The sequence below is a fragment of the Mus musculus genome, chromosome 2 (genome assembly GCF_000001635.26).
Source record: "Mus musculus strain C57BL/6J chromosome 2, GRCm38.p6 C57BL/6J".
NCBI classification, from domain to species: domain Eukaryota; kingdom Metazoa; phylum Chordata; class Mammalia; order Rodentia; family Muridae; genus Mus; species Mus musculus.
The window spans coordinates 172998404-173017283 of NC_000068.7; the positions used below are offsets into that span (position 1 = coordinate 172998404).

Below are 18880 nucleotides of genomic sequence, written 5' to 3' on the forward strand. Positions count from 1 at the left end.
TGTCTTGCGCACAGCCTAATCTTATGGAGGCATTTTCTTAACTGAGGTTCCCTCCTGTCAGATGACTTTAGCTTGTGTCAAGTTGGCATAAAACTATCCAGCACACCCCGCAGGACTATAATGCAGTGCTGCAAGGGCCATGGCCCTAAAGGGAACTGTGCTGTTTGCTGCTTGATGGTTGTGGCCGTTACTGTAAAGCCTCTTTGGTCACTGTCAGCTGCCCTCACTAAGGGTGTGCTGTGCTGGCTAGTTAATGAATTCTTTAGACAGGGATCACAAGGCTGGGGAGACAGAGGAATCAGTCTGGGCGGGTCCTGGGAAGGTCATAGTAACAATGCCCTGTGAAACCAACCTAAAGGAGCCCTCTACTCTGGACCCAACTCTTCCCCTGAGCCCCAACAGGAATAAACACGACGACGACAAACCAAACACTATGTACGCTAACTAAACCTTGTTATTTGACTTCTCAGGGGATGGGAGTAAGTAGATGATCACCAAGTGTCCTAGACAGGCCTGTTTCCTCTGTGTTGTACTGAGGTCCCTTAAGACAGGTAACCAGCGGCCAGTTTTTATTCCATTGTTCTGTAACCCTGTTCCTGCCTTACATTTTTAAAAATTGTTTTGGAGACAGAACATTTCTGTGTAGTTCTGATTGGCCTAGAACTCACAGAGACGCCCCCCCCCACCCCCTGCCTCTACCTCCTGCGTGCAGGGATTGGAAGGCCTGCCAAGTTGCCCAACAAGGAAACTAATTTTGTAGGGACCAATCACATTTTGTTCTTCCTCACTGACACTTGTCCTTTCTCTCTCTCTAAAACCGCTTTCCCTGATTGGTTCATTGGAACCCCCATTCTGGAATCTAGCTAACTATGTTGTCATTTTATCTGACACCTTAAACACTCTATGTGGAATGTTTCATAGAGCAGGACTTTTGTGTTTCAAACAGGCTTAATACTGACCTATTAGTACATGGGGCTCAGTAATTAAGTGTACTTGTTGCTCTTGAAGAGAGCCATGGTTCGGTTCCCAGTACCCACATGATGGTTCGACTATCTGTAACTCCTGTTCCAGGGGCTCCTACACAGTTTTCATGCCTCCCCAAGCATGTGGTGCATATACATACACACAGGGACAACATCCATGCACGGAAATAAATCTTAAACATCTCAGGGAGTAGGAACCATTCCCCTTATCATACCGCTCGGGATGTTCCAAGTAGGCAGCCTCTCAGAGGACAGTGCTAGATCTGAGCTGGGGAACTCTTTTTTTGTTTGTTTGTTTGTTTGTTTTTTGTTTTTACATGTATATGAGTATGTTGCCTGAAGAAGTTTAAGCACCACTGCGTGCAATGACCACAGAGACCAGAAGAGGGCGTCAGTTCTCCAAGAACTGGTGTTGGTTCTCTTGGACCTGTGAGCCGTCCAGTAGGTGTTGGGAATAGAATCTGGGTCTTCCCCAAGAAGCCACTGCTCTTGGCCGCTGAGCCATCTCTTCGGCTCCACGATCATCTTTAGACGTTTAAACAACAATCAATATAACGATACACACGCGAAAACAACGCCCTCTCTCAACTAGTTGCCTGGCAACTGCGCTGGCCGACTTTCCACAAACGCACAACTGCTGGCATAAACACTTCCTCTCGCCCTCAGCAGGGCTTCTGCGCATGTGCGCCCGCCTTGAGAGGGGCGGGACGCCGTGCTCTGACGCTTTCCGGGCAGTCCCGGAAGTGGCTCGTGGCGCGTGCGCGGTGCTTCTGTGGTAACGGGGCAGTTTCCACCGGCTTGAGGCGGACGACTCGGCGGTCTGGGGTCTCCCGGCTGCGCCCCCTCTGCCCCGCGCCAGAGCAGGTCCGTGGCTTCGGGCCCCGCCGCGTGCGTGTTCCTCAGGCGGCCGCCGCGCTCCCTCCGGGAAGCCCGGGCCCGCGTGAGGAGACCGAGCCCCTCTCTGCAGCCGGACCCCGTGCGCTCCGCTAGGTAGGCCGGGCCTCTCCGCGTGCGCACACCGCCCAGGCCACGGGGGTGAGGGGACGGTGGGGGACCGCGGCGTGCGCGGATGGGAGGGGCACGGCCGAGCCGGCGGGCGTGGTCGGACGCTTGGGAGCAGCCCGAGCTAACCCAGTCAGCCAGGAGAAAGGCCCCTGAGAGCTACGGGAGCTGGAGAGATGGCTGCGCTGCCTGCCAGAGGTCCGACCGCCTCTTCACCCCCGCTGCAGGGCACCCGGTACGCCCTTGCTCTTCTCACGTGCGCATGGTGATCTGAAACTAAGTCCTCAAGTAAATTGCACGGGAGAGGAGCGTGCGGATCCCAGCACACACTGGGGGTCGTTTCGTTTCCTAACTCCAGGATGGAGGAGTTAGTTTTTCCGGTGAAAATCAAGACTAACTCACGCTCCGGAGAAACATAGCCCTGGCTGCGTGTCTGTGCATCCCTCTCCCTGTACAGACAGGCTTGTAGTCCTCAGCCCCGAGAGTTGTCTCCCGAGCCGTCTTCTGAGACGTGAATGTGCACCTTATGGTGGCTCTGACACATCGTGGCTGTCTCGAAGGCAGCAGGAGTCAAATGCGCTCCCACAGTTCCTTGCAGTTTCCCTTTCCTTGTTATTTTAAGGAAGCGACCCTCATTAGGCTGTGGATTGCTCGGGCCTTAGCCTCGCTTTTGGAGAGGTGGCTGACTTGGTGGAAGTCTGGGTTTTAAGAATTTGCTTTTTAGTAACAGCTTGAAATGTGGCAAAAGCATATGGGAGTCTGGAGTCACAGTGCACAGATGGTTTCCTTGGCAACGACACAGTTGTCAATTACATTCAGTGTTAGACCGTGCAAATCCTTTTCTTTAAATGGGCTCTTTTGTAGACCAGGCTGTCCTCAGATTTCTGTACAGTCAGGGATGGCCTGCTCCTCCTGACCCTGCCTCCCAAGTGCAGAGATCACCTGTGCCAGCTCACCTGACTAACCCTAAACTTTCTCTGCCTGTTGTGTGTATGGCCATGCATGCGTGTCACAGTCCACATCTGGGCAGAGGACAACTTTGGAGTTCTCGCCTGCCTTTCTGTTGGTTCTGAGGGTCGAACTCGGGTTTCCAGGCTTGCACACCAAGTGTCTTTACTACCTGAGCCAACTCACCAGCCACAGAGGAGCCTGGAGAATGTGCACTGTTGTTTCAGGACAGCCGGAAGATGAGGCATGGCGAGGGACGGTAGGGCCCGGTAGACTGCCACGCTCAAGAAAGCAGTGCTGACTATCGATGGCTCCAAGTCTACACCGTCACACCAGACCTTCAGTACTCAGTGGGCCAAAGTAGATTGCTTTGGATTGTTCTTTTCTTTTTTGGTGTTTTGAGACGGGGTCTCTGTGTAGCCCTGGCTCTCTTGAAACTCACTCTGTAGACAAGGTTGGCCTCAACTCTCAGAGATCCGCCTGCCTCTGCCTCGCAAATGCTGGGATTTAAAGGCATGTGCCACCACTGCCTGGCATGAACTGCTTTTCTTAAAGCCCTGAGAAATTGTGGAACACCTGCCAGAACTGGTTGTTCTTTCTAGGTAACATCATGTAGACATTGACCTAAAATAGAGAGGAAGGGGGACCCTGGGCACAGGAGGCCCCTCTGCCCACTGCTGGGTGCCCAGTGTGCAGTTCTGACTCTGGAGAGTGATACCTCTTTCCTAGCTGCTGACTGAAGCACTGTAATATGTCTGCGTTGGTGCCCTAGTGCTAGCAAGGGCATCCTCCCTAGACAGTAAAGTAGATGTGGATGTAGGAAAGTCTTCCTTCATAGCTTCCAGAGGCTAACAATGCTCTAAAAATAATAGTGTGTGTGTGTGTGTGTGTGTGTGTGCGCGCACAGACACAGCCTCTGTGTGTGTGTGTGTGTGTGCACAGACACAGCCTCTGTGTAGCCCTGTCTGGCCTGGAATTCAGTATGTAGACCAGGCTGACCTCATCCTCAGATCTACCTGCCTTTGCCCAAGTGTTCTGATTATACTATGCTGGGCAGAGCGGCTTTTTTTCTTCCCCCTGAAACAGGGTTTCTCTGTATAGCCCTGGCTCTCCTGGAACTCACTTTGTAGACCAGGCTGGCCTCGAACTCAGAAATCTGCCTGCCTCTGAGAACGGCTCCTTTTATTAGGCATTCTGCTTGTGGAATATTTAAATCTCTTCTAAAGAGCAAGGCTGGCTTAGCACCACAGTGCTAGTTTCTACTGTGTACTTTGTACCTAAGAGGGGCCAGTCCTTAATGGTTTCCACTTTGTGTTTTCCAGCCAACATGAGTCTGTTTGGATCAACCTCTGGATTTGGGACTGGTGGGACCAGCATGTTTGGGAGCACAACCACAGATAACCACAATCCAATGAAGGTATCACCTGGACCCCCACAGGGCATGCAGAGAGCCAGGGAGCCTCATGTTGGGTGAAGAGAATCGGGTGGGGGTCTCTCTCACAAGATGAAGCTGAGGAACCCCGGCACACATAGCTCGTCCTCAGCAGAGCTGGTGTCCTGCCCTCACATGTCCTCATTACAACTGCCAAGCCACCTGAGAGAGCCGGAGCTTCCCAGGGCCAGCTTGCTGCATAATGTGGTGTGGCTCTCACAACAGACCTGGAGAATGTCCTGTTGTCTGTCTGTACCGCAGGAAAGCTAGGACTGGGGTAGGCGTGGGGCAGCTTGGCCAGACAGGTGGAGCAGGTGGGAGCCGCCTTGTGCAAATGCCGCCTTGGTGCCTTTCTTTTAGCACATGGTGAAGCCTGCAGCTCTAGTATTTTCCTTGACCTGTGTACTGCTCCTGTGTTTGATCAGAGTAAGGAAAGGTAAGATCCAGTTAGGTCTCAAGGCAGAGATGAGCTCGAGGTTCTGGATAGAAAGAGAGGTACCGCCGGGCGGTGGTGGCGCACGCCTTTAATCCCAGCACTCGGGAGGCAGAGGCAGAGGCAGGCAGATTTCTGAGTTCTAGGCCAGCCTGGTCTACAGAGTAAGTTACAGGACAGCTAGGGCTACACAGAGAAACCCTGTCTCAGAAAACCAAAAAAAATTAAAAAATAAAAATGTAAAACAAGAGAGGGATGCCTTATGGTGGTGATGTGTGCATTTAACCCTGGCCTTCCCTCCCCAGGATATCGAAGTGACATCTTCTCCTGATGACAGCATCGGTTGTCTGTCTTTCAGCCCGCCAACTTTACCAGGCAACTTCCTTATTGCAGGATCATGGGCGAATGATGTAAGTGCTTCTCAGGCAACTGCCATGCTGGCGAGCCTGCCTGCCCTTCAGCTCCACTCTGTCTGGGTGAACTGAGGCCAAGGCTTATGCAGTGTGTGGTCCTTTCAAAGACACAGTGTAGAAACTGCATCCTTCTGAATGGCAGCACCATAGCCGGGCACTGCCCACAGGTCCTCGTACCTGACTCACCTGCACTTTATGCTGCTTGTTAAGAACTTTTCTTGGCACCCAGGAACTGTTCTTCAGATGAAACCTGAATTTGTTAGACTTTAGCTAATGAGGCAGATTCTTCACAGACTGTTCATCGGCCCCTGAACGGTACACTCACTGGCTGCAGAAAGGGGGGTTTGTAAAATCTAGCATGGGCACGCATGTCAGTCAGGAGGCTCCACACAGCCCAGCAGCCCTAGCCCATTCTGCTGCTTTTGTGATTGGAATGTATGCTACGCTCATTCCCATGGGATTAGAAGAATAAGCGTCTGTGATGGGTCATAGTGCGAGGGACAAGCCAGAGCCTTCCAGTCCTGCTAGCAGGCAGGCTAGTTGGAGCAGCTCCTCAGAAGTCTTTCCATTTACCTTCATTCTGTGACTCTGCATGTAGGACTTGGGGAAAGCGCCTGATACTGCCCGTCACATCCTCAGAGCGAGACTGCTCATGTCCATGCTGTGGGACAGTGGCTTCACATGGCTGTCTGTGAAACTGGGATGCAGATCTGCCAGCTAATCTCAGTGCCCCCAAGTCCAGGGTTACAGCTCCAGAGCAGAGCACTCACCTGGGGTGTGTGAGGCCCTGGGTTCCATCCCCAGTACCACAGAAAGCCCAGGCTTAAGGTCCACAGTTAGCTTCTGCCTGATCCTGCTGTACAGGACCAGACTCAGCTACACAGACAGACCCTGATTCTCACCTGGCCTGCGAAGCGAGCATGCAGGGACCGGTGAGGAGGAAGCATGAGAGGGATGAGCAGGCCTGGTCTCTCCTCACTTGACTGCTCCTTGGTGTTGAGTGAAACCTAGGTTTGGTGCCACACACCTGTTGTCTACCCCCTGTCTCAGAAAAAAACATAAGCCAGGTTAGAAGCACGGTCAGAGCTGGACAGGGTGGGCCTGCAGGGGAGGCGGCCGCAGCAGCAGCAGAAGCTGGCCGCGAGTTCCAGTGCTGTCTCTGGTTTGTTGGCTGTAAGATGTGTGTGCATTGAAGGAAGACTGGATGTATCTGGAACTTAACTAGTTCTCCCTGGTGGAATTTATTTTCTTGTTATAGTTACAAAATCTGCAAAATTCATTACTTTAACGGGAAAGTGACAGGGGATGCATTCCAGGAGAGAGGTGGGTTTCCTCTTGAGGCCTGAGTGACTGCTGAGTGAGCAGCTTGGCTGCAGTATGGGTGCGAGCGATCCCGTTTGGGTTTCAGCTGCTTGCTTGTACTTAGTTTGCTCTTGAAGTAGATAATCAGATTTATGCAAGAAGTCTGAAGTAAACTGTTCTATGCATGTGCACACCAGAGACTGGGAAATGCCCTGATCTCATTAATCTGTCCTATTCTTACAGGTTCGCTGCTGGGAAGTGCAGGACAGTGGGCAAACCATTCCAAAGGCCCAGCAGATGCACACGGGGCCAGTGCTTGACGTCTGCTGGAGTGATGTATGTCTTGTTTCCTCTTTTAAGATAGGATTTGTATTACTTACAGACAAACAAAAAATTGTTGCTATGTCAAAACACCAAGGTTACTTATAAAAGAAAGAGTTCATTGAGCTTATGGTTTCAGAGGATTAGGGTCCATGATGGCAGAGCAAAGTCATGGCCACAGGAACAGCTGAGAGCTCACATCTTGACCTGCAGGTAGGAAGCCATTGGGAAACCTCAAACGTAAGAGCCTATGGGGCATTCTCACTCAGAGCACCACAGGGTCTTGTAGTGCAGCCCTGGGTGGGACAGAAATAGAATTCTATGACCCTCGACTTTCTGAGCTCCTAATATCTCAGCAAAGAGTTAGTCTTCTGTAACAAAAGGCTTAGGGCCAGAAGTGTCTTAGTTGCCAAAGCTCTTGAATTTAGTAAGCAGTTGCTTGTGGTAGCAGCACCTTGGAGCCTGGGATTTTGGATTAAGGATATGAACCCTGGGCTGGGCAGGGGTGGTGCGTGCCTTTAATGGGAGGCAGAGGCAGGCGGATTTCTGAGTTCAAGGCCAGCCTGGTCTACAGAGTGAGTTCCAGGATAGCCAGGGCTACACAGAGAAACCCTGTCTCGAAAAACCAAAAAAAAAAAAAAAAAAGAAAAGAAAGAAAGAGAAAAAGGGTTATGAGTCTGCACTTCTAGTTGTTCATGTAAGGTTTGTTTTCTTCCCTTTCCCTCTTGTGGCTTAGTGGAAGGCTTTTCCCTTTCTGGACCTGTGCTCTAGATAAGAGCTCTGTGACAGGAGTGGCCACCCTGGCTTTCTAAGACTGTTTTTTTGTTGGTGGTGGTGGTGGTTTTTTTTTTTTTTTTTGAGACTGGGCCTTTTGTTTGTTTGTAGGCTAGAATGGCCTTGAACTCTGAGATTCAACTGCTACGAAACCACCACCCAACTTGTTTTGTTTTTTAAGTAATGTGTGTTATGATTTAAATATAAAGTGACCACAGGTTCTTAGTTTTATTTTTATAGGTGTTGTGTCTCCCCCCCCCCTCCACCCCCCATATATGTTTTTTGTGTTGTTTTTGAAGGGTGTGGAACTTTTCAGACATGGCGCTTAGAAAACTGAGCTATAGAGGCCAAACTAGATAATTCTTGGATACAATGCCCTGAAATGTGACAGGTGAGGGTCATGTGATCAGTCAGGCAGGCTAGGCAGTGACTAGTACCCACTTAGTGTCTCGCCAGCCACATTTGGTTTTCATTTGCTAGCTTTCAAAGCCACTCAAATTCTTAGAGAATCTGTTTCTTTTTGTTTGGTTGGTTTTTGTTTTTTTAACACATGATTCCTCTGTAGCCCTGGTTGTCCAGGAATTCACTCTGTAGACCAGGCTGGCCTCAATTCAGAGAGACCCATCTGTCTCTCTGCCTTCTAAGTGCTGGGATTAAAATCATGCACTACACCACCCCTTGAGAGCCTGTTTCTCTGTGAGCTCTGAGTGGTCACTTCCAGCTGTAAGTGTGTGCTGCCTAGGAGACTAGTTTGCAGTGTGCTGGTCCTTAAATGGTAGGACACCACAATGCAGAGAAGATGCTTTGCCCAACTTCTCGGGCGTGGAGACTTATTACTTTTGCTCAGCAGACTGTCCCTTTTAATTTAGGATGGGAGCAAAGTATTCACAGCATCGTGTGACAAGACAGCCAAGATGTGGGACCTGAACAGCAACCAGGCCATTCAGATAGCACAGGTGAGAAGCCTTTGTGGGTGGGCTTACTAGACAGCATAGAAAGACTTTTCAGAGTGGTCATAGCGTGTTTTGTAAGCTCCTACATTTGTGCTAGTATTTCTCAGAGCACTTTGCCACAAATCTCCCATGTGCATGTGATGGGAGTAGTGACATCAAGATCTGTAGACAAGGGGACATAGTTCTTGATACTTAAAGCACCTGTGTGTGATTTGCCTCTGTCAGTTACACGTGTTCACTTATCATTCAGCAAGTGTTGGTCGAGTGTCTGCCATGTGCAGACACCATGGGGTTAGGACACCACATACCCATGGAGCCTTTATCACTTGTCTTAGTTAGGGTTCTGTTGTGAAAGATACTATGACCGTGAAAACTCTTACAAAGGAAGACATTTAATTGGAGCAGGCTTACACTTCAGAGGGTTAGTGCATCATTCTTATGGCAGGAAGCATGGCAGTATACAGGCAGATGTGGTGCTGGAGAGGTAGCTGAGAGAGAGGTCTACATCTGGACCCACAGACAGCAAGAAGAGAAAGTGCCTGGCTTGAGCATTTGAAACCTGAACGCCTCCCCTCCCCCCAGTGACACACTTCCTCCAGCAAAGCCACACCCACTCCCTGTGAGCCCACTGAGGCCATTTTCATTCAAACCACCACATCACCTGAGGGGCAGAAGGTTGGGTCTCAGTGAAGACCACTGAGAGTAGTGGGTGTAAGTGTCACAGAGGCCACCTTAGGTGAGGGGTGGGGAAGGCTCCTGAGGCTGTTTCACAGCAGCACCTGTACTGCAGGCATCCCCCAGTCTCAGATGGATGCACCCTAGTGACAAATGGCTTTCCCTCCACTGTTCCCAATGGTTCCCTGGGGATGCCCTGGTCATCACCACTGATTAGTGAGGTTGAGCCTAGATCAGAGCAGCACATGGGGCAAGTCCTTGGGCTATGTCCTGGGGTCTTGGGAACACAACAGTGCCGTTTGGTTTTGTTAGTGTTGAATGTAACCCAGTGTCTGAGTAAGTCAGTTCTTTTGGATTTCCAGAACTAGAGTTGTTGTGCTAATTGTTGAACTGTCCCCCTGATTTTTGTCTTGTGGAAAGCATGATGCTCCTGTTAAGACCATACATTGGATCAAAGCCCCAAACTACAGCTGTGTGATGACCGGGAGCTGGGATAAGACTCTGAAGGTATGCATGCACTTGAGGGGTTGTGCACTCTTGAAGATGGGATTGCTGGGTCCACGCAGGCTTCAGCCCTCTCACTGCTACTCCACTTTGCTTGCAGTTCTGGGATACGCGGTCCTCAAATCCTATGATGGTCTTGCAACTCCCTGAACGCTGTTACTGTGCAGATGTGGTAAGGAATCTCACTTCCTTTTCAACAGCCAAGTAAACATGGCTCTATGTGGTACCTTGCAGTTTGTAGGTATTCTAAATCCTTCAACTTGAACAGACTGTTCATACGTGACATTTGGGACTGCATGTCCTAAGAGTGCCGAGTGATAAGTTTGGGGCGTTTTCCTTTGTTGTCTTTGGGTCTGGAGATGAAACTGCTGGGCTATTGATTGAGCATGTGTGCTAGCCACTTGTCGATAGTCCCTCGTGGGGAGACAGCGTGGTGTAATGGTACAGGAATGTCAGCAGGAGAGATCATGTGGGTATGGGTGTCCCTATCCCTGATCTCTGGGACTGCCTCTGAGTGGTTTGGAAACTGAAGTGCTTTCTCAGTGTCTTGATTGAGTCTTAAGGGTTTGTAGCAACTGCCCTAGTAATTCCACAGTGAGGAGATCCACCTTGAGAAAAGTGCATGGTGGGGGCTGACACTCACTGCATGTTGGAACATACCTGACCAAGCATGACTGCCCATCCTGTAGCCCCAGGTCGGAAGGCAGAGGCAAGGACAGTCTCTGTGAGTTCTAAGCTAGCCTGGTCTACAGTAGGAATTCCAGGCTTGCAAGAGCCACAAGGTAAGATCCTGTCTTAACAAAGGAAGGAATGAAAGAGACAGGAGGTGTCAAGACAGGAGGAAATCACTAAGATCATATGACGGGGTGGAGGTGACCATCCATTCTCACTGGTGACTCGTGTACTTTCTGAATGTCCATACTTTATAGTTTAAAAACTGTAAAGCACATAGTGACAAAAGCCTGGAACTTAGGATGCACCAGTAAGAGAATCCAGGTTCAGGATGAGATCACACTAAGCTGTGCAGAAAAGAATCCCTAGCACCAGCATAAAGCATGTTAAGTACGTGGTGCTCTGCTTACAGGCGGGGCTTCTCTAGGCTTTCACAAACACTTTGATATTGCTAAATTATAACATTAAAATTTTGTGACTAAAATGTTGACTGGTCATTTTGGTGTGAGAGCCCTGTCTTTACCTCAAGTGCCTGTCTTCCTTCTCTTCTCTAGATATACCCGATGGCTGTGGTAGCCACTGCAGAGAGGGGCCTGATTGTCTATCAGCTGGAGAACCAGCCCTCTGAGTTCAGGAGAATCGAGTCTCCCCTGAAGCACCAGGTGGGTGCCACAGCTCTGAGAAGCGCACGGTGAGCGCCTGCCATGTGCAGGGTGGTGCTCGTGTAGGGGGGCACAGGTACGTGTTCTCTCTCTTGAAAAGCTTGCTGCTACGTTCAGAGGAGGTACATTTAAGGAAGCAAACATAGTTTGACATAAGCATGACTGAGCCGGGCTTCCCTGGCCCCCAAACATCCCCCGAGTAGCTTAGTGCTGCTGTGTTCTCTCTGCCCAGCTGGGCGGGCTGCGTCTGTTCTCCAGCTCAGTCCTACCCGGGGCCACAGGACTGAGTCCTTCCTGCCTCCCTGATCTAAGTCTCCTCCTAGCACACATCTCAGCAAATGGGATCAGTCCTGTTAGAACAGAGGACGAAGGTTCAACCATCCGTGCCTTCTTTCTGCCGCAGCTTCTCCTGCTAGATGCTGGCCAGGTCTTTGGAGGCTGGTTCCATGGTGAGCCCTCTTGCCCTGCAGCCTTTGCAGGAACCTGACATAGTTCATCACCAAGCATACGCCTTTAATCCCAGCACTGAGGAGGCAGAGCCAGGCGGCTTTCTGAGTTCGAGGCCAGCCTGGTCTACAAAGTGAGTTCCAGGTCAGCCAGGGCTACACAGAGAAACCCTGTCTCGAAAAACCAAAACCAAACAAACAAAAAAACCCAAGAGTTCTCTAACCCTTCACTCAGGTGTGCTTAGTCTAGTTGATCCTGGGAAACAGACCAACCTGGCCCCTTCAGAACTGCCTACAATCCTTTTCCCTCTGGGTCAGTTTTCCCACACCTCCCACTCTTCTGTTCTTTGTCCCCAGTCACTGATAGCACTCAGTGTAAGTCCTACAGCATCACCAGGAATTCTCCAGAGTACCTTGCTCTGAGTGGTCATCATCTCTGGCCAGGCTCCCTTTGCCCTTCAGACTAGAGGTCACGCTTGAGTCACCTCTCTCACTTACCGCCCCCCAGGCTTCCCCATTCCTTTCTCTGTCTACCTGCCACTCCCAGTCCCAAGTCTTCTTGGAGTTAGAAAAAAACTTCCTGCCATTCGACCTTGCAGTGCTATCTTGCATATGACACCAGAAAACATAGGCAAGAAATAAACACTAACCCAGCAGGACCACACCAGACCAGTCCTCACAGGAAGGAGCAGCCAGCAGTAAAAACCTACAGGAAACAGGCCTGTAGGTGGTAACATGTCACCTTTTAAAGGGATAAAGAACTTTTAGCAAAACTAATGACCCAGTTAAAATCCCCAAAGGTAACAACCTGGCCAGCTACCAGTATGTGAAGGCAGTGTTTCTTTTTATCCCAGGAAAGCTCGGAGACAGCATCTCACACATTGTTTTCAGAAACTCAGAACATAGGGTGGGCGGGCTCTAAAGAATGGCTCCATGGTTGAGAGCACGTGATGCATGGTAACAAAGACCTAAGTTCAGATCCCTGACGTGGTGACAAGGTGGGCCTGGTTCAGTGCACTCCTGCAACCTCGGTGCGTGGGAGTTGGAGACAGGTGTATCCCTGGGTGACTGCCTTGAGAAAATACACACAAAGTGACAGGGGACACTTGACCCCTCCTCTGGTTCCTATGTATTTGCTCACATGCCTGCACATTCATACCACACCATTCACATGTGTGAACACACAAGAGATACAAATAAGAAAAAAAGAAAGATAGCAGGTGTTGGCGAGAGGCGAAGCTCCTGCACCTCGGAAGTGGCCCAGCGTACCTAAGGTTCTGACGGTCGGGTAGAACTACCGCCAGGCCAGCAGTTCTGAGAATGAAATGGCTTCTCATTGCACAGTGGATGAACTTGGGAGTCTGGTGTACTAAGTGCAGTGAGCCAGGGCAGGAAGACACAGTGTGGTTGGATCCTTATACATGATAGCCAGAATACTGTCTTAGGGTTTTACTGCGGTGCACAGACACCATGACCAAGGCAACTCTTACAAGGACAACATTTAACTGGGGCTGGCTTACAGGTTCATTATCATCAAGGTAGGAACATGGCAGCATCCAGGCAGGCATGGTGCACAAGGAACTGAGGGTTCTACATCTTGTTCTGAAGGCAAACAAAAGACTAACTTCCAGGTAGCTAGGAGAAGCGTATTCAAGCCTATGCCCACAGTGACACACCTACTCCAACAAGGCAAGGGCACACCTCTAAATAATGCCACTCCCAGGCCAAGCATATATAAGCCGTCACACTGGCCTTGCTATGTGTAGTTTATCCCACATTCCCTGTGAGCGAGCTGGCTGTTACACCGTTTCCAGGCCAGGGAAACAGGACAGACACTGGGTGTCTGATCTGTAGGTAGCTGCTGATCCAAGGGGCTAAGCTGAGCGGGGCAGCTGCGTTTGTACACGCGTGACTCTGGGGTCCGGGGCTGTAAAAGGTTGGAGAGTAGCATTTGCTGGGAACAGAAACGCCTTCATTTCTGAGTCATGGTTTAGTTCTTCTAAAGCCTAAGAGTAAATAAGGTGACACTGATGTTCATGTTAACTGCTGATGGTCCCTCCTTTATTTTAACCGTAGCATCGGTGTGTGGCTATTTTTAAAGACAAACAGAACAAGCCGACTGGGTTTGCTCTGGGCAGCATTGAGGGGAGAGTTGCCATTCACTACATCAACCCTCCAAATCCGTAAGTGACTCGGGGCCTGGGATGCTCCTTCCAACTGGTTCTGAAAGCAAACTGAGACGCCTTTGCTTTTCAGGGCCAAAGATAACTTCACCTTCAAATGCCATCGATCCAACGGTACCAACACTTCGGCTCCTCAAGACATCTATGCAGTACGTTCTAGCAGCACTTCATCCTAAAGGGAAACCCCCAGAACCAGACTTGGAGCTGGCTCTCCAAGTGCACTGGAACCAGGAGTCATGGGAGAGCCTGTGTCTGTGTGCTCGGACTGCGAGGTTGCCGCGTGTCTGTGGGTGTCCATAGACACTTTCCACACAGAGTGATAGTCTGCTAAAAGAAATGCACACTTTTCCCTGAGGTTGCTGCTTATGTGTGTTCCTCGGGGAGCTCCTGAGCTTGGGTTAGGTCTAAGCTGCTGCACCTCAGACAGCATGCCTGGGGAGTGAAATGTGCCTGGGTGTTTGTTTTCCTTTCTTAGTGGGAACCTGTTTCTGCCTCTCACTGTCCATGTTCACCTTCACAGGTGAATGGGATTGCCTTCCATCCTGTCCATGGTACCCTTGCCACTGTGGGCTCCGATGGTAGGTTCAGCTTCTGGGACAAAGATGCCAGGACCAAACTAAAGACTTCGGAACAGTTAGATCAGCCCATCGCAGCTTGCTGCTTCAATCACAATGGAAACATATTTGCCTATGCTTCCAGCTACGACTGGTCCAAGGTGAGTACTTTCAAGCCAGTTCTGGTCTCCCTCTCAGACTCTGGAGCCAAAAGTCTGAGTTTGAGTTGTCCCTATGGACATGTGTGCCCTTAGCCAGGCTGTTGCCACCTCCCTGTGGGCAGGGACCTGACTCTTGGTGTGGGGTTTACCCTTGCATGGGGGAAGGAGGGTGCTATGTCAGGGAGAGCCATCATGAGCTCCTCCCTGTTCTTGGACACAACACATGAACATGGATGGAGGAGGTCTGGGCCACCAAGGTACTGGAGGCAGTGCAGACAGAGTGGGCCTGGGGTTGTAACTCGAACCTCCCTGGGGAATGTGTCCTGGAGAAGCAGCTCCACTTCATTCGTGGTTTTCACTTCCTTTTCCCACCCAGCCTTGCTCCCCATATGGCTTCTCCATCCGCCTCAACCTTTGCTGCCCTCTCCTACCCCACGTTTCTCACTCCATTCCCCTACACTGTTTTCTCACTGCCATCGGCAGAGTATACATGCCCGCCTGCTCAGCCCCATCTCAGCTTCGCCTTCCCGTGTGCACATGCGTACTCACTGTTGCCTGGCCGGAGTGCTGAGATGCACCCGGTCTCCTCCCTGTCTGCTTCCCACCACTGCTTAAAGCGTCGGTCAGAGGCCACTTACACCACTGCTTGCCAGTCGTTGTCTTCCAGTTAAGGGGAGACTGGGCTTCTTTAGCTGTTTCTGTCCTGAGGTGCCAGTCCTGGTGCACAGCTGCTGCCTACTCATTCCCAGCCATCCCACTCCTGGTGCCAACTTCTGTATATACAGTCAGGGTTCTCTATAGAGTCACAGAACTAATGGGTAGTCTCTGTGTAGTAAGGGAATTTGTTGATGACTTAAACATCTGTAGTCCAACTCACCAAACAGTGGTCAGCAGCAGCTGTGAATGGAAGTTCAAGGATCTAGCAGTTGCTCGGTCCCACAAGGCAAGCAGGTGAAGACGAGAGCAAATCTTCCTACTTTCAATGTCCTTAAGTAGGTCTCCAGTAAAAGGTGTGGCCCAGATTAAAGGTGTGTGCCACCACCTCTGGATCTGGGACTTGCTTTGTCCCAGATGACTAGAAGCTCTCCCTGCCTTAGTCTTAGGGGATTCATAGCCACTGTGCCTCAAGATCTCCATGCCAAGATCCATGTCAGAAACTTGTATCTCCTGGCCTCCAGATTAGGATCACAGGTGAGTCTTCCAGTTCTGAATTGTAGTTCATTCCAGATATAGCCAAGTCGACAACCAGGAATACAGCTGGAATAGCACCCTCGTGGCAACTAATAACTGTAGCTCCAGTTGTAGGGTCTGATGCCCTCTTCTCCGCCTCCCCCCATGGAGTTCACAGGCACATAAACAGCTGTAAACACCTGCACTTTTCTGGGAGTGTTGGCTGAGACTGAGGTGGACGGATCACAAAGCCAAGACTCCCCTCAAACTTGAAGTGCCTGTATGTATAGCTCAGTAGCCGAGTGCTTGCCTGGCATTGTGACAAGGCCCTTGGTTCAGTCCCCAGCACCACCAAAGACAAATGTTTAGGGGGGAAAAATTCCTGCATCCTCCCTGGAGCCACGTAGCACTTATGCTCTTGTGTGCTGCCCAAAGCCAGAAGTCAAACAGCTGAGCACACCTTTAATCCCAGCGCTGGGGAAGCAGAAGCAGGTGTATTCTACTGCGTTCAAGACCAGCCTGGTCTTCATAGTGGGACCCTGTCTCAAAAAACCAAAACTGAAAAACCAGTTGAAGTTGTAATTTGTTGAAGCTTGTGGGCTCACAGTGTTGTGTGGATAAGTAGAAACAGGCTCAGGAATCCTCTGATCGGAACAGGAGCATCTGTCTCCAGTGTGCAGCCTGGACATAGCCATTCCCTAAAGCTGGACTTCACATCCTGTGATAAGCTACCATTGACCACTGACACACTCTAGAGCTTTGTAATGCTGCTGGGGTGAGACTAAAAATAGCAAGAGTGTGCTTCAGCTGTGTCACTTCTCCTGGCCACACCTTCCCAAGTCTCACCTCACCTGCTCAGGATGGTGCTGCGTTCCTCCTCACTCTGGGATCCTAATGGAAGGGGGGCCCAGCATTCAGAGCCTGGGCAGGCTGGCTGTGTCTCTTGGCCCCGCCCACTGATGCCCACAGCCGCTGCTCTTCTGGGAGCTGTTCCTTCTGTGGACTAGGTCCTTCCCCTGAAGCAGCATGGATGAGTTCAGCCCTTTGTGAAACCTCTGGTCAGGGCTGATGCTAATCCTGAGACCCTCAGCTGTTGCCTTGGCAGTGAAGTCATTGACGGAATACCACAGGCGCCTCCGAGGGTAGAGGCTCTGATAACACAGAACTGTTAACTTCCCTCCATTCTTACTCTGCCTTCTCAGCGGTGGCTCCAGTTCTCAGAGCAGGACTTGGTGTGTGTGTGGCTATTGCTTTTAATACTAAGGTCATTTCTTTGTTTTTCCTTCTTTAGGGACATGAGTTTTATAATCCCCAAAAGAAAAATTACATTTTCTTGCGTAATGCAGCTGAAGAGCTAAAGCCAAGGAATAAGAAATAGTGGCCTGAAGCTGGGACTGTTGGAGTTTCATCTCCTCTCTGCCCAAACTTGGGCTCAAGCCCTCGGTGGCCCACAGCCCTGGCCATGGGTGTCCACTCCTGGAGGGACTGTTCTTGTTGAGCATCAGCACAGCATCCTGGCGACTTGCCGTCTCTCCATTCAGCTCCCTGCTGCGGTTTTCCTGAAACTGAGATTCTCAACTGGAGTCAGATCTTGGGGGCACTGTGTCCAGCAGTGTGTATTTGACAGTGTTGGGTGGGAACTGTTGGTGAGCCCTGTGTTGTGTTTTATAATAAAATATTTTGAAGATGGCCTGCCCCTTCATCCCTTTCCCCAACTCCTCAGGAAATAGCCATCAATCTCAGAATAATGCTATGTTCCAAGTTTCTCATCATTTTGTCAGCTCCTGAGAAGCTGTGTGAGCCACATGCCACCCCTGCCTCAGTGTTGAGGGAAGGTGCTGCTATGATGTCCTGAGAGAGGCCACGGGGGGTGGGGGGTGTCTTCCTTCCACAGCTCATTTATCCCACAGAAATTGTAGACAGTGGATCCCAGGTGACTGGCCTGGGGTGCCCTTGGAATCCCAGCTACTCATCTTGAGGCAGAACTTGGAGTCTGGCAGACAACTCGGTTTAGATGGGCAGGGAATGAGGGCTCTCTTTCCAGAGGTGTCTCAGCTCCTCTCACGGAGACTCTTGGCCTCCATGACGGTGAGAGGAGTAAGCGGTAATGCCCAAGCCCTTGAGTGTGTGGCAGTTGGTAACGAGCCACAGGAGCGGAATATAGGAGCTTCTTGCGCTCAGACCCATGGGTGTGGTGGGAGAAGGGCCTTGTCTTCCCCAACCAGAGTTCAAGGGACCCAGAATCATTGTGTGTATGGTACACACACACACACACACCAGCACTCTCAGCTGCACCGGTGCCTTGGAGGACACAAGAAGCGAGAGGCTGCATGCCAGTATGCAGCTGTCACCAACATGGTGACATGGTGTTTGCCTCCATGCTGTGATACAATGCACCCACCAGTTGTCTCCATAATAACGCACTAGTATGACAGCACACACGTGCCTACATCATACATGTAATGAAGTTAATATTCATTTTTATGAACTAGGAATAGTAACATGAAATAATACAATGTGAGATTAATATTAATGTAGCAACTGAATTTAATTTTTTGAGACAAGGTCTCACGTAGCCAAAGCTCATCTTGAGCTTGACGTGCAGGGGCATGCAGGGATCAGAAGAGGATGCTGGTCCCCTGGAGGAGCACCACACTTGAGATGCAGTGCTGGGGCTTGAACTCAGGACTTCATGGATGCTAGGCAAGTGTTCTACCCACTCACTGAACCAGTCCCAGTCCTCAACAGCTGTGGTTTAAATATGATTGTTCCCTTTGCATGCAAAAACATTTGTCTGAGTCTTTAAGCCATGACTCTGAGAAAGTTCCTCCAGTCTCTGCGGATGGCTACAGGCTCCAGGGCCTAGGAGGACCTGTGAGGGTACACTAGTTGGCAGGATACAAATTCACAAGTTGTTGCTCCTAATGCGGATGAGAATAAGTTAGATGCTCTCTCAGAGCAACCCCAAACCATCTGCAAAATCCTAGAGACATTAGCGCCTAGAGACAGTCCAGTGGTTAGTGGGAAATGCCACCAACAGAAGATGAGTTACCCTGCTATGACTCGAGGGGACAGGAGGGACAGATAGGGTCAGGCTTTGCCTCCTCCTGAAAGTCTAAGCTCTGAAGCTCAAGGGCACCACATGGTAGTTTGCTATTTTACTCCAGGACTCTGGCAGGCAGGTTGGCTGAGTTTGGGACAGGTAGGTGGCGTGCAGCTAGGACTATTCTGACTGTCCTCTGGGGAGGAGATTGTAAACTGGTGTCCCACGCCATGGGCCTGAATACTCAAA

General features: G+C 50.5%; 1 protein-coding gene across 3 annotated transcripts; it reads left to right on the forward strand.

The window, feature by feature from the left end:
- Nucleotides 1-1712: 1712 nt before the first annotated feature.
- Rae1 (ribonucleic acid export 1) lies at nt 1713-17336 on the forward strand. Of its 3 annotated transcripts, none has more exons than XM_006500023.2 (12): nt 1713-1847; nt 4256-4350; nt 5104-5208; nt 6757-6849; nt 8478-8564; nt 9657-9743; nt 9841-9912; nt 10967-11074; nt 13597-13703; nt 13777-13852; nt 14224-14418; nt 16880-17278. In XM_006500023.2, exons 2-12 carry the CDS (start codon nt 4261-4263, stop codon nt 16964-16966), a joined length of 1107 nt encoding a protein of 368 aa, XP_006500086.1. In that variant the 5' UTR covers nt 1713-1847; nt 4256-4260; the 3' UTR covers nt 16967-17278. The 3 variants fall into 3 exon arrangements, with proteins under 3 accessions (XP_006500086.1, XP_006500087.1, NP_780321.1); XM_006500024.4 differs by having other exon boundaries at nt 1713-2220; nt 16880-17272; NM_175112.5 differs by having other exon boundaries at nt 1714-1973; nt 16880-17336.
- The last annotated feature ends 1544 nt before the right edge of the window (nt 17337-18880 follow it).